Here is a 13,337-nt window from a genome sequence, read left to right on the forward strand (position 1 = left end):
GGGGGAGGCGCCTATGCGGGGGGCGGGGGCCGGCATTCCCACCAGTCCAAGCCTCTGGGGCCTGCAGCATGGTCTGGAACAGACTTTCTCATGAGATCTCCAGGGGAGCCACCAAGCTCAGAGCCAGCCCTGGATCCAAATCTGAATTAACCCCAGTTTTGCAGATGGCTGGCTTGAGGGAGAGAGGATGGCCCAGCGGTTAGGGGACTTGGGAAACCTAGGTTCAATTCTCTGCTCTGTCCAGACTTCCCGTGGGATGTTGGGCCAGCCGCTTAGCTTCCCTGTGACTCATTCCCCACCTGCACGGAGGGAGTACCTCTGCCCTGCCTCGTGGCGGCTCGGCGGATAAATACGTAACAGACTGAGGCCCTCAGCTGCGTCTGTGGTCCCAGCTGCAGTATCTAAGGCAGTGAGTATGGAAGCCCCATTGCAGAGAGTGCCCTGAGCTGTGGTGTCTTGATGCAGCTCTAGATCCTAGCTACACCTGAATTCAGGAAGGGGAGGCGCCGACGTTCTAGATCTCTACTTCATGGTACTGCTGCAGGGAACCCGGAAGGGAACGAACATAGAGGCCAGATGAGGGTCTTGGTCACACCACTGTAAATCTGCCCTGTAACCCTAGTTGAGTCAACAGAGAGTGACAGCAGCGCGTTGGGGACCACGTTCTGTCTCACTGCAGAAGGGCCTGGTCCCGTCCCGTCTCGTCTTGGCGTCCTCTGCAGTGCTGGGGAGGCTTCAGAGAAGGCAGTTGTTAGGGACCTGCCCTTGTCTCTAGACGGGGCATCTCAGGGAGTCTGAATTTTCGTTCTCGGTTCCATGTGGTGTTGTGCGTGGGGGCTTTCACGGCCACTTTCCTTCCGGAGACACAGCGTCAGACCTCCAAGAGGTGGAGCAATGGCCCCTAGAAGCTCTCCTAAAGGCTGGTGTCACCTCCAGCCGGGATATCTCCTCCTCCAGGTTCCAGGTGGAGCTGAAGAGGAGGCAGAGGGAGCCCAAGGGAGGGGCTGCGTGTTTCCCACGGGTGAGATGTTGGTTCCATGGGGGTGGACGTCCTATTGACCGCAGAGGAGGGGAACGGTTCAGTGCCGGCAGCTCTGGTTTTGGTTCGGATGCCCTTTGAGAAGGCCGAGCCCTGAGGTTAATTAATACGCACACTTCCCAGTTAAAACCGGAAAGAAAGAAGATGTTTGATTCAATCAAGCCTTTTCTCTGCTCATCTGCCAAATTCTAGTCTGTGGGAGCTGATTTTAATTGTGTCCCGAGTAATTTAGACATGGGCTTGAGCCCTCAGGCTACCCAGCACAATCTACACCCCTTAAACTCTATAATTAAAGCAGATTCCCTTGGAGGACGTAGGTTAGATCGCACTCCCCAGGGCGCTCGGGCAATATGTGTCCTGGGTGGACAGGTGAAAAGCAGCTGGGGAGCTGCGTTTTGTGACGAAAGGCGCAGCCCTGAGGTTTCTTGTCCGGATTCCACTGGGGATAATTCAGCCTCAACATTCCCCCCCAGGGTCACTAATTCTGTGTGCACAGGGGAACTGGGGCATGGGTAGTGCTAGGTGAGGATGAGGCCGTGGTCAGACTCCACCTTAGAAAGCAGGGTTCTGGACAGCTGGGGACAGGGTCAGCCGGCGTTATGACAGGCTCTCGTTGCTGTGTTGTGCAGTGTTTAGAACAAATAATGCAGATGCTGAAAACAAGCTGCTCAGCATTAATAAGAACTTACGTGGCATTGAAATCAGGAGTCCCGGTAGGATGTACTCATTAAGGAAAATGGTTCCCACTCACTTGATAGTCATTTACTTTTACATTGCATTGTTTAGTGTTGGGGGAACTGCAGTTCCCCGCCAGAGAGAGGCATAAATCGCAGCTTCTCCCAGGTACCACTGGGGCTCAGGGTGTGAGCCAGGGTCCGGCCCAAGGCTTTGTGCATGTGACAAAGTGGGACTGTTCTTAATGTTCCCTCTGAATTCTGTAGGGGTGCCTCAGTTTCCCCTATGCATTTAAGTCTCTAGGTGGTGGGATAAGAGGGTGTAATTGTTGCAGAGCAAAGGGCCAGGGTACATAAATGGCCGACACTCTGTCTCCTGGCAACGGATGGCCTGGGCCCTTCCCCCTGCAAGGTAAGAGCTAAAGGGTTGGAGAATAAAGGAATCTGGTGACCTCCTGGCCTGCGAAAGGGACAAAGCCCAGAGGAGGAGGGGCTGGAGGGGGAGTCAGTTTGGGGCTGGCTGGGGACGAGGAGTGAAGTGCAGACGGGGTTGTCTGGCTCACTGCCCCCCAAAATGGACCCCGCTGAGGGGTCGTGTTCTCTGTACCTACAAGTTCTGTATTAGACCATGTTCCTGTCGTCTAATAAACCTTCTGTTTTCCTGGCTGGCTGAGAGTCCCGTCTGACTGAGGAGTTGGGGGGCAGGACCCTCTGGCTTCCCCAGGAGCCCGCCTGAGCGGACTCGCTGTGGGAAGCGCATGGAGGGGTAGAGGATGCTGCATGCTCCGAGGTCAGACCCAGGAAGGTGGAAGCTGTGTGAGCTGTGTGTCCTGGAGACAGGCTGCTCCCAGAGAGGAGGCTCCCCCATAGTCCTGGCTGGCTCCATAGGGAGCAGTTCCTGAGCGTTGCCGAGCAATGCTGAGGCTCCAAAGCAAGCTGGTGCCCTCTGTCCTTGGAGTGGGGCCTGGTGAGCCCTCGCTGCCACTGCCAGAGCTGGACTCGTGCAGCCGATGGGCAGAGGAAAGCCGACCCGTCGGGCTGCCACACACCGACGCTGTGTTTTATAGAAGGGGAAATGAGGAACCACCAGTGGCTGCCTTGTTCCTTACAGAGATGCTGCCGTGCTCCTCTGGTGTCATGGAACAATGCTCTTGTGAACTGAAGGAGGCAAATTGAGATGCTGGGCTGGGCTGGGCATCAGGAACCTGGCTCTGAACCCCAGCTCTGCTGCGTTCTTGCTGTGTACCCTTGGGCTGGTCACATAACCATTCTGGGCCTCAGCTTCCACATCTGTGAACTGGGGATAACAGTACTTCAGCTTAAGGATGGCTCTTTACCTTCCAGCAATGAACCAGTCTTCCCTCTGTACACCGTGCCAGGGCCTAACGTGCGAGCCCTCCCCTTCGGAGACCTGCTGTAGATTCAGACTCTGCCTTACTCACAACAGAGGAGAACCTTGTTCAAGCCCCTGGTGGACGGTTTCCACCTCGCCAAACCCGGGCTCTTTGCTGTAGAGAGATTGAAGACTGGGATAGCAGGGCTTCTGCTCACAGGACTGAGGTGCAGGGCAACACAGCTTGGGGATCTCCTGCCTGGGCTGGGACAGCAGAGGTTGTGCAAGTTGGAGGAGAGGAGCATTGGCAAGGCCCTCTGCCATGGCCAGGACTGGAAGGGCAGGAATGCTGGGGGCTGGGGTTTGGGGCATTGAGGGCCATATAGGTGGGGCTGTGGATGAGAATTAAAGCACACCGTCAGAGCACCGGGAGGAGTTTGCACCGTACCCTGGCTGCCGGTGGCCCTTGGACCCCGTAAGCAGGAAACTGACACACAGGCTGCAGACAGAGAAATCCATCGGTTGTACTTTTTGCTGATGTTGGAACTGGAGGGCAAGATCCTGATTAGGCCATAATCTGAGAACGTTAGTGTCATTGTTGTTTAATTGTTTCATGGTAATGGCCCCAGGACTGATGTTGCAGGAGCAAGAAGCGCAGCCCTTGGCTGTGTGTCGTGGCGTAGCTGGAACCAGGAGACAGGGGCCATTCATCCTTTTTATGTAGCCAGCTTGAATCAAGAGAGCGCTTTCACGCAGACCTGTAATTCGCACTTATTTCCAGTGCTTGGATGTTATGGAATCCCTGGGATCCCCTCCTGCACTGACTGAAGCCTTTGTAATTCTTTGTGTCTGGGGTCCCTTAGTTGAATGGGTGGCCTGGGAGGAGCACTTCCAGGAATTCAGCAAGGAGACGGGGATGCCTGTTAAGCCCCTTATGCAATGTATTTTCCTGAGCTCCCCTGCTAAAATGGATTAAAGGAAAGCGATAAGTCTACGGGATTTCCATGCGTCCAGAGGGACGGAGAGATAGCAAAGGTATTAACTTTTCTGTCTGGGCTGATAATAATTCAGTTTTCAGCCTGGATCAGAACTCTGCAAGAAACCCACGGGGAAGCGGTGCACGCAGTTCTAAAGAAATCAGCTCCCGAGCATGAATTGCAGAGGCAGGAAAAGCCACTGGGGCAGGAGTTGGAGGATTTGAGGGGCAGCTCTGGGGATCTTGGTGGCTGGAAAGTCAGCACAGAGCAGGGTGGGATGAACTGGTTCTGATAAAGTAGCTGCCCACGTTTCACCCAAATGAAACACTCCTGGGAGGGAAGTTACCTGTTCAGCCTGGAAGCGTGGGGGCTTCCAAACTCTGGAAGGCTTTGAGTTTTCAGCCCCGGGGAGTCTAACCAAAGAGGGTGGGGACGGGGTGGAATCTCCTGACAGGGTAGAAGCTGTCGGTCGGATATGTTATTGATTGTGACAAAAGCATTTCCGGAATGACCTGCCCATTGCAGACACTTGACAGGGGAACAATACTCTCCAGAGATGAGGAAAAGAATTCTAATGACACCTCTGAACAATATTTGTTTTGCGAGAGAAAAGCAAACCATATGGCGTGTGGGAGACTATTTGGGGCAGCATTAAATGAGGATTTGTTTTTCATTTATACTTTGATTTAGGCAGCGCTGGGATTGTGTTGGATTTACTGGGCAGAGATCCTGTAACATAGACATCTTGCATGTCCTGGAACGGGAAGCACCCGGGAACAGTCGGTTTGGGAGAGCAGGATCCGAAAGGCCCCCTTCGCTCTCCTGTGCATGCTGCTGGGTCTTTCTCAGGCCGGATATTTCTTCTTTTAAAAAGCCCATGGGTCTGGTGCTGATCGCACGGGCAGAAGTCTGGGGAAAGCGCAGGGGAGCCAGTGAAGGTGAAAATGTAGAACTGGCGAATGTGAGAGGTGAACCAGGCCCAGCAGACATCTTTGACTTGAATGACCCTGTTTGTACGGAAAGGATCGTTCCCAAGATGGGATACGCTGGGGCAGACTCTCCACACAGAAGCTGGTATCTTTCGGTCCCTGGGCTAGGGCTAAGCCTTGTAGCCCAGAGTTAAATGAACACGGAGGCTGCCCAAGGCAGATGGCTTCGGCTTGGGCTGACGCCCACTGGTGCAGAAAAGCCTCAGTGGGTCTGAAGGTGGCGGCCAGTCTCCGTTCCTCAGCCCCGGGGGATGGGATCTTTCCAGTGAATACCTCCTGCTGACGGGCCTGGGCGCAGGCTGTGCCGTGGCCAGCAGAGGCAGGGGGCTGTGGGAAGGGGTCTGGCCAGCTGAGGATGCATGCCCTGCAGTCCCTAACGGAGGGCTGGCTCTCCCTTCTCTCTCCCCTGCAGCCCTGTTCACAGAGACCCCGCACGACATGACGGCCCACGCTGGGGAGGACGTGGAGATGGCCTGCTCCTTCCGAGGCAGCGGCTCCCCCTCCTACTCGCTCGAGATCCAGTGGTGGTACGTTCGCAATCACCGGGACTGGACAGACAAACAGACGTGGGCTTCAAACCAGGTAACCCCCCCACCCCGGCGCTTGGCTGCTCTGCCTCGGAATCAGTCCCTGAGATCTGTTGGCATTTGCCTTTGGCAAACCAGACCTGCCCTCCCGCAAGGCCAGGGGCTGGTGGTGGGGTCCTGCTCACGGGCACTCCCCTGCCACCGGGCTCCTGCCCCTCCCTTTGCTCCTGCCGCTGCTGCCGGCAGCCAGGCAGTGTTCCTGGTCGGCTGGCATCTCTGGGATGAGCCATTTTATTACCGTTTGCCCAGGGTGTTCGTGTCTCCAGCAGGCTGAATCCAGAGACTTTATCCCAGTGAGCCCCCCGCCCCTGGAGCTAAGGGAACTTCCCCCTCCGTGGTGCTGAGCTCCTTGGAGGAGGAGCCAGAGCCACGGGGAGTTGTAGGAGCTCAGCACCTTGTAGGATTGGGCCCTTTCCTTCTTTATTCAGCTCCTCTTTCCCCGCTCTCCCGTCTCCTTCCCCAGAACCCGAGTCTCGCGGTGGAGTCTGTTTCCCCTTCCCTCCCGAGATGGGCCGCGAGTCCCTGCCCCGCCATCAGGGATCACACCAGGATGATGCAAGCAGGGAAGGTCACTTCCCAGGGTCCTGCAGGCCAACGCCCTGCACCTTGGCTGGGCTGGAGCAGCCGGAGGGTGCGTGGCCTCCCCCTGGTGTGTCTCTTTCCCCAGTTACCTCTCACACCAGCTGGCTGATCCTGCTGGGGTTTGATAATATCGCAAATGGCTTTGTCTCTGTGCGCCTGTGTTCTCCCCTGCCTCATGCACTGTCCATCCCCCCACCGCCTGCTCCCCCTTTGTGCTGTATATCAGTCCTGGCAAACAGCTGTCTCTTTATTTCTCTTTCTGTTCACACAGAGATAAGGGCCAAATAATGGAAAGGCAGCTTTAGGTATTTTAATGAGGCTGTATTCTTGTGTCTTTGGCAGTACGCTGCTACCGGTATTACCATAAATTGAGAGAAGTGTCAGAGAAATGCTATCACTCGACAGCATTGCTATAGAATGGGTGGGGGTGGGAGATTGTGACTCTCAGGAGTTTGCAGCAGGGCATGGAGGCTTCCAGGGAGGAAGCTGTATGCCATGCCGCAGAGCTTGGACACCTGGGTCCCAAACACTAGGGGAGCAGACGGAGAGGACCCATTGCGCTTGAGGATGCTGCTGCACAGCTTAGTAGAAAGAACAGGACTTGTGGCACCTTAGAGACTAACACATTTATCTGAGCATGAGCTTTCGTGAGCTACAGCTCACTTCATCGCATGCATTCAATGGAAAATACAGTGGGGAGATTTATATACACAGAGAACATGAAACAATGGGTGTTACCCTCCACACTGTAACCAGAGTGATCAGGTACGGTGAGCTATTGCCAGCAGGAGAGCGGCAGGGGGATGGACCTTTTGTAGCGATGATCAAGGTGGGCCATTTCCAGCAGTTGACAAGAACGTCTGAGGAACGGGGGGGAGGGGGAAGGGGAGAGGGATAAACATGGGGAAATAGTTTTACTTTGTGTAATGACCCATCCACTCCGTCTTTATTCAAGCCCAAGTTAATTGTATCCAGTTTGCAAATTAATTCCAATTCAGCAGTCTCTCGTTGGAGTGTGTTTTTGAAGTCTTTTTGTTGTAATATTGCGACCTTTAGGTCTGTAGTCGAGTGACCAAAGAGATTGAAGTGTTCATTGCTGCTCCTCGGGGGAAGTGCTGAGCTGTGAAGCAGTGCAGAGCCCAGAGGGGAGGGGAATGGGGAAGCAGGAGGGTCGTCCCGACACTGAAATCTAATGCAAACACCAAATATAAAACCCAATTCCAGCCAGGAGCCTTTACCGATCAGTCCGGGCTTATCTCTATGGGCCCAGGCTGTCAGAGACTCCCACTTTGCACAGTCGGCCCTAGCACCCAGGCCTTCCCAGATTGCCCGGCACAGCTGTGGGTATCACGGCCAGCCAATTACAAGAGCAACGTCCTAAAGAAGTTACATGCAAACTGTGGCTGCGATATTTGAATTTAGGAGCAGAAGGTAAAAGCAGAGCCTGTAAGCTGCAGGGCGTCTCCTGCATAGTGCTGGGCAACCCCAACGCTCACCGATGATGCTTGGCACCTGCAGGCTGAATACAGTTCTGTAGCTGGATACTCAGACTAGAGCCCAGGGCAGCTGAGTGGTCACTTAGGTACCCACCTTGGAAAATTGTGCTCAGCTCCTGGAACAGCTCCCCCTCGTGGGAGGCTTGTGGTGGGGTGCGGCTCTCTGCAGCAGGGTGAATGTCACCTGGAAGGGGTGAGGAGAGAGAGGGCAGAGAACAACCAGCTCAGCGAATGGCTGGCTTCTTCCCCTCCCGTCCCTCTCTCCATTTCCTTTATTCCAGGCCCCTCTGTGCTGCCCAGATGGTGCCCGGGCTCAGCAGCGGCCTCGTCCCCGTGCAAAGAACATCTGTTCACTCCTAGATGCTCTGTGTGGCAAGGCTCCTGGGGCTGGGGCAGGGTCCTGCCCGGTGTGTTCTCCAGGGCTCTTCCCAGACCACCCTTAAATCACTGGGCCCAGTGACCCCCTTCCCCTGGGCGGATTATTCCCTGCTCTGAAGTCTGGGTTTCCAGACATCCAGCCTGCATTTTCCTCTTCCTCTTCAGACTGGTCCTATTACTCCTGGCCATCCATCCCAGTGATCCCTGCCTTCCTTAGCCACCATTTAGCCCAGCGGCATGTTGCTAATCTCTCCTCATAAATCATTCACCCCAGGCCCTTCATTCAGCTTTTGCCTTCCTATTTGTCATCATCTGCCTGGTGTGGAGGGGCCCAGAGCTGACAGCAGCATCCTCGGAGTGCTCTCAGCATGGAGCATCTCCCCAGTTTCTGGCCTGGTGCCTCTCTGCCTGTTACAGCCTGGTGTCATCACCTTGCATTGCAAACTCCTTTCTAATCTGCAGTCTGCCAGGTCTCTCTGGCCGGGAGCAGCCGGTGCTAGCAGGCAGGACTGGTGCCTTTTCCAGGTGCAGCGTTCAGCGCTGAAAGGCTGAAGCAGGATAAATTTTTCCTCTTTTCCTTTCACTGCTGGAACTTTCACTCCGTAGCACGCTTGCTTCCCCTCCTCCACGCTACCTCCACCACCTAAACGCCAGCTCTCCCTGCCAGCCCCTCTTCTCTGGCCTGCCATTACGGGCTGAGGTGTGAATTAGTCTGATGGGTTTTTCTCCCCTTCCAGCTGAACTAATGGGTTGTCTTCTCTCTGTTCTCTCCCCACCCCCATTCCTCCCTTCCCCACAGCTAAAAGCATCTCAGCGGGAAGAAGCTGGGAAGGAGGCGACAAAAATAAGCGTGAGTTTGGATAATGATTTCTGGCGAGGGGCTTTAATTGAGGGTGCAGCTGTAACTTTGGTCCCCGAGACACTGGAAGCTTGGGCAAAAATTGCACGGTTCTGTTTTTTAAAGACCAAAGATTTTTTTCAATTTGATTTGAAAAGCTGCCGGTGGGAGAACCAGTGCATGTTGTGGTCAGGACCTGGTGGCCACTCCACAGTGAAGGCTTGCAACCCAGGGCACTGTGCGGAGTGAGTCTCTCCCGGGGGTTTTGCTTTGGAATCTAAGCCTGAATTCTGGAGAGCATTTAAGTGTGCACTCAAGTCTCACTGATGTACAGTGCAGTACGTGCTTATTCGCTTTCCTGAATTGGGGCCATTAGAACAAAATGACTCATTTAGCCCTTGAAGCAGTTATGTTTTCTGCAGTGTTTTAAAATTCTTTGGGGTCGTCTTAAGCGCCTGCTGTTGGGCCCGGTGGAGCGGTGCCCTTTCTCTGCCCAGTGACCTCGTGATAAATCACGTCATAGGCCTTTGCCAGGGAGAGCAGTGAGAAATGGTTTGGGCCAAAGACTCTGGCTTCCCTTCTGCTTCCATTGAGGCTGCTAGACGGGGCGCTCTCAGGCTGGAGAATCCAGAGGGAAAATCTGACTGAGGGATACACTGCAGCAGCGCTTCCGAACTGGAGCGTTGGGACCGTTTGGGCTGCTAGGCACATGCCTGCTGGGTCATCCCACAGATCCAGCTAGCCCCACACAGCCAGGTGTGGTGTCCACCCAACTTGGGAGCTCAGTCGCTGCACAAGCTGATGTGAAGGGTCCGATGCTGTGAGGTGCTGAGAGCCCTCCTTCCCCAGTGGAGTTCATGGGCGGCAAGGGACTTTGGATCCTTGCAGGAGCGCTCAGGCCTGTGGCTCTGGGGGGGCTCCTTGCATGAGTGTGGGTTGCTGGCATGAGGAGGGCTGCAGCCTTGAACCTTCGCACTTGTTTATGAGCATTGCCTGGGCACCTGGATGTGTTGGCTGCGAGCGGGGCCCCAGCATGCTGGGGGTGGCACAAACATGTAGCGAGAGACAGTCCCTGCCCCCGAGAGCTCACGGTCTGACCAGACCAGACGGCCCCACGTAAGGTTTCCAGCCCTGGGTTACAGGCGGGGAGCTGAGGCCCAAAGACCCGAATTCTCAGTCCTACTATGGCCCCTGTACGCTGCCAGCCGATGTTGAGGAGAACCTGGCCCCAAGAGGGAGCGACTGGCTCCTCGCACAAAGGGTGTTTGGGTCACAGCTGGAAACTGATCGCCCGAGTCCCAGGCTTGCACCTTCGCTGCAGGCCCCACCCTTCCCGTCACCGCCCCAGAGCACAGCTGCTTCAATCCGAGCTGGCCTGAGCTCTGGGAAAGCCCCGAAACTCATCACCAGCCAGTTGTCATACTCCCCGAACGGAGGGTGTCAGACAGCCCAGGATAGATCTTCTTTGAGTTCCTGAGGCATCTAGGGAACACATTTACACTAAGGAGAAAATAATCAAATTGACTTAGCGGATTCGGAGGCCAGAGACATTTCGGCTCACGTGAACAGAACGAGGAGACACCAATTAGTTAAATAAAATAAATGGTCCTGGCCGCCTGCTGTCACTGGCGTCTTCGTTCCCTCCCTGTCGGTCTGGCTCCCGCGAGTGCTCTCGCTGCTCTGGCTCTGATAAGACAGGTGCGTCACAGAGTCTTGCTTCTCAATTATCTTGCAGCTCAGGGTGGAGGCGGGTTTTGCCTAGGCCGGGGTTGACAAAAATAACATCATATTTTAAAAGCCCTGGTTCTAATTGCCATTGCTCTGACTGCCTGGGATTTTCAGAGCCCTGAGCTAGCACGAGGAAGGTCCGAGCAAGCCCAGCACATCACTCCTGTGTTCTGTGCCGCGTTAAACCGCCGAGCTCACCCCGCGAGCTGGGGCACTCCCCAAACTCCTGTCTTCTTTGGCAGGAGTTGACGGTGCTCAGTACCTCACAGGATTGGGCCCTGAAAATACAGATACATTCTCAGGCTACTGGAAACCTCCAGGCTGATCGAACTTCAAGTCTCATGACTTAGGGGCATGTACTCTCATTTCAATGTGTGGGGATTAACATGGGTAAATCTTATTGACAATAATGACTTCCCCCCATGGAGTCCAGCACACAGAGCATATCCCCCTGGACCTAGTCAGACGGGTCGTCTCCAAAATGTTAAGCCCACATTCATCACCCTTCACACGTTGTCCCGCCGGGAATTTATTTCAAACATGTGGACATGTTTAGAACCCTGATCTAGCTGAAATTTCTCTATAGCAGCCGTTGGGCTACTGCCTCGGTGCTGAGATTGGAACAGCTCACCTTGGTGAGAGTCCTGCTGTTTAAAAAGTTCTCAGGGCCCGATTCAGAGCCGGCATCCAGGGACTCTGCTACTTCAGTGGGGTTGCACAAGTCTGAATTTGGCTCAGGTGTGGGCACTGCTTGGACTCTGTGTAGCAACCTAGGGCTATGGTCTCGTGAACCCTCTGGAGGTTGCTCTCTGTTCATACGGGAGAGCTCCAGGAACACCCACGTCGTGTTACTGTTGCAGACAGTGATGCTTCCCCTTCCGCCTCAGCGTCTCTGGGAAATAGGGTGTCACCGCGCCGTTGAAGAGAGATTAAACGGCGATCCCAGCTACGCGAGGTCATCCGAGCACACAAAACCTTTTCATAAGACTCAGGGACGTTAATCCACCTGCCAGGGCCAGATTCCAGGGAGAGGCTCTCCCTGTTCCCCCTGAAACGCCTTGTGTAATTGTGCCCGGGCTTCGCTCTCCCCTGCAAACCCCGGGGGCTGTCGCAGCTGCTGCATTCAGCGGTGGGGAGGTGACTCCCGGACAGAGTGTCAGCAGGCTGCTGTGGGCGATGTGTAAACCACCATCGCTGGACTCGGAGACGTAGACTTTAAGGCTAGTAGGGGGACCACCAAGTCAAGTCTGACCTCCTGTGTCTCACAGGCCACCAGCACCCACCCACTAACCCACCACGGTCTTACAGCCCCCGGGGGCTTAGACTGTTCTGTGCACAGGCAGAGAATAGGTGGGGGTGAGGGGCAGCATGTCTGAGGTCCCTGTTGTGGCAATTCAGTGAGCTAAACCCAGCTAATCCTGGAACGTGACCTTCGTGGAAATTCCTTCCTGACCCCATATTACGGTGTGCCTTAACAGCACACCGACCGGCTACGCTGGAGTAATGCGGGAGCGTCGCAGGACGCACCAGCCTCGCGTGCGCCCTGGGGTGCTGTCACAGCCGGGGCTGGGAACTGTGTGACGTGCGGACACTGCAGAAATGCAGGATTTTGTAGTTTCAGTCCATTCGCCGGTTTGGTGGTTACAGGTGCAGTATCAACAAGGCACACAGTGGGGAATGGCTGCAGCTGGTGTGGCTGAGTCAGACTGGGTTGAACACACGCTGGAAGAAGTCCTTGATGGACAAGGCGAAAATATCCCCATCTCAGCCCCCAGTGCTTTCCTTCCCTGACACCCCGGCAGCGCTAGCCTGGTGAGAGGCCTGGGGATGCCAGCCCAGTCGGTTTGGATCAGCTACCTGCCCGGGCAAGGGCAGTGGTGGGAGGGTTACACAAAATGGCACTGGGTCCAGCTCCCCGCTCCCCTCCTCCAGCGGGTCCCAGCCTGTCCCGGTAATGCTCGCTGGCGGGACCTTTGGAAACGAGCGGCTCAGGTCCAGGGCTCCCCAGAGGTGCGCCTGCTCGGGTGCCTTTGGAAAGCCGGGCGTGCGTGTGACCGAGCAGGTTCAGTGGGATACGCTGCGTCACAGGGGTGAGCTTAAAATCAGCAGCATTGCCAGGCAAGCAAGCTCTGCGAAACACCAGGCCCGCTCCTTTTGCGACTTCCCTTTTCTGGGCTGGTTTCGAGTGATTCCAGAGCTCTCTGGAAACTGCCAAGGTTTGGCTGGTTTCCACCTAAATCCAGCACCAGCTCTGACTTCCTAACTACTCGGCCCAAGACGGCCTGGGTGAGCCTGCTCCGTTTGGGGGTGCCAGGGTTGTCTGGCATGGGGTTTGCCTCAGGGCCCATCAGTCTGGCCCCTGCCTGTCCAATGTGTATGGACCCGGTAAGTGCTCACCTGGGGCCATGCGGCAAATGCCTCTTGGAGGTGCTGAGCACCCTGGCTTCCCTTTGAGGGACCGTGGTGCCTTCACGATTTAGCGGAGACCCATGGGCATTTGGGACAATCCGCAGCTGCTCACTGGCCTCATGCCCAGGCCGCCAGGCATCCAGCTGCTCTGCTCTGCGTGGTGAAGACTGAAGGCGTAACATTAAAGAAGCTCACCGGCCCTCCCTCAGCCCCAGCCAGCTGGGACCCCCGCCCCCCACAGCGTCACTCCCAGCTAGCAAGAGGAGTGGGGGGAGCGCAAAGGGAATCAGATGGAGGCCACGAGGGC

At 55.5% G+C, this 13,337-nt stretch overlaps 1 protein-coding gene across 1 annotated transcript in view; it reads left to right on the forward strand.

Moving 5' to 3' along the window:
- VSTM2L (V-set and transmembrane domain containing 2 like) overlaps positions 1–13,337 on the forward strand; it is a 44,776-nt gene that overhangs the window by 25,973 nt on the left and 5,466 nt on the right. Inside the window, exons 2-3 of the mRNA XM_084645784.1 lie at positions 5,425–5,594; positions 8,855–8,905. Coding sequence (XP_084501910.1) covers positions 5,425–5,594; positions 8,855–8,905 — 221 coding nt within the window. The remainder of the gene's footprint in view (positions 1–5,424; positions 5,595–8,854; positions 8,906–13,337) is intronic.

This window comes from Lepidochelys olivacea (genome assembly GCF_965140295.1).
Source record: "Lepidochelys olivacea isolate rLepOli2 genome assembly, chromosome: 13".
Taxonomy (NCBI): Eukaryota; Metazoa; Chordata; order Testudines; family Cheloniidae; genus Lepidochelys; species Lepidochelys olivacea.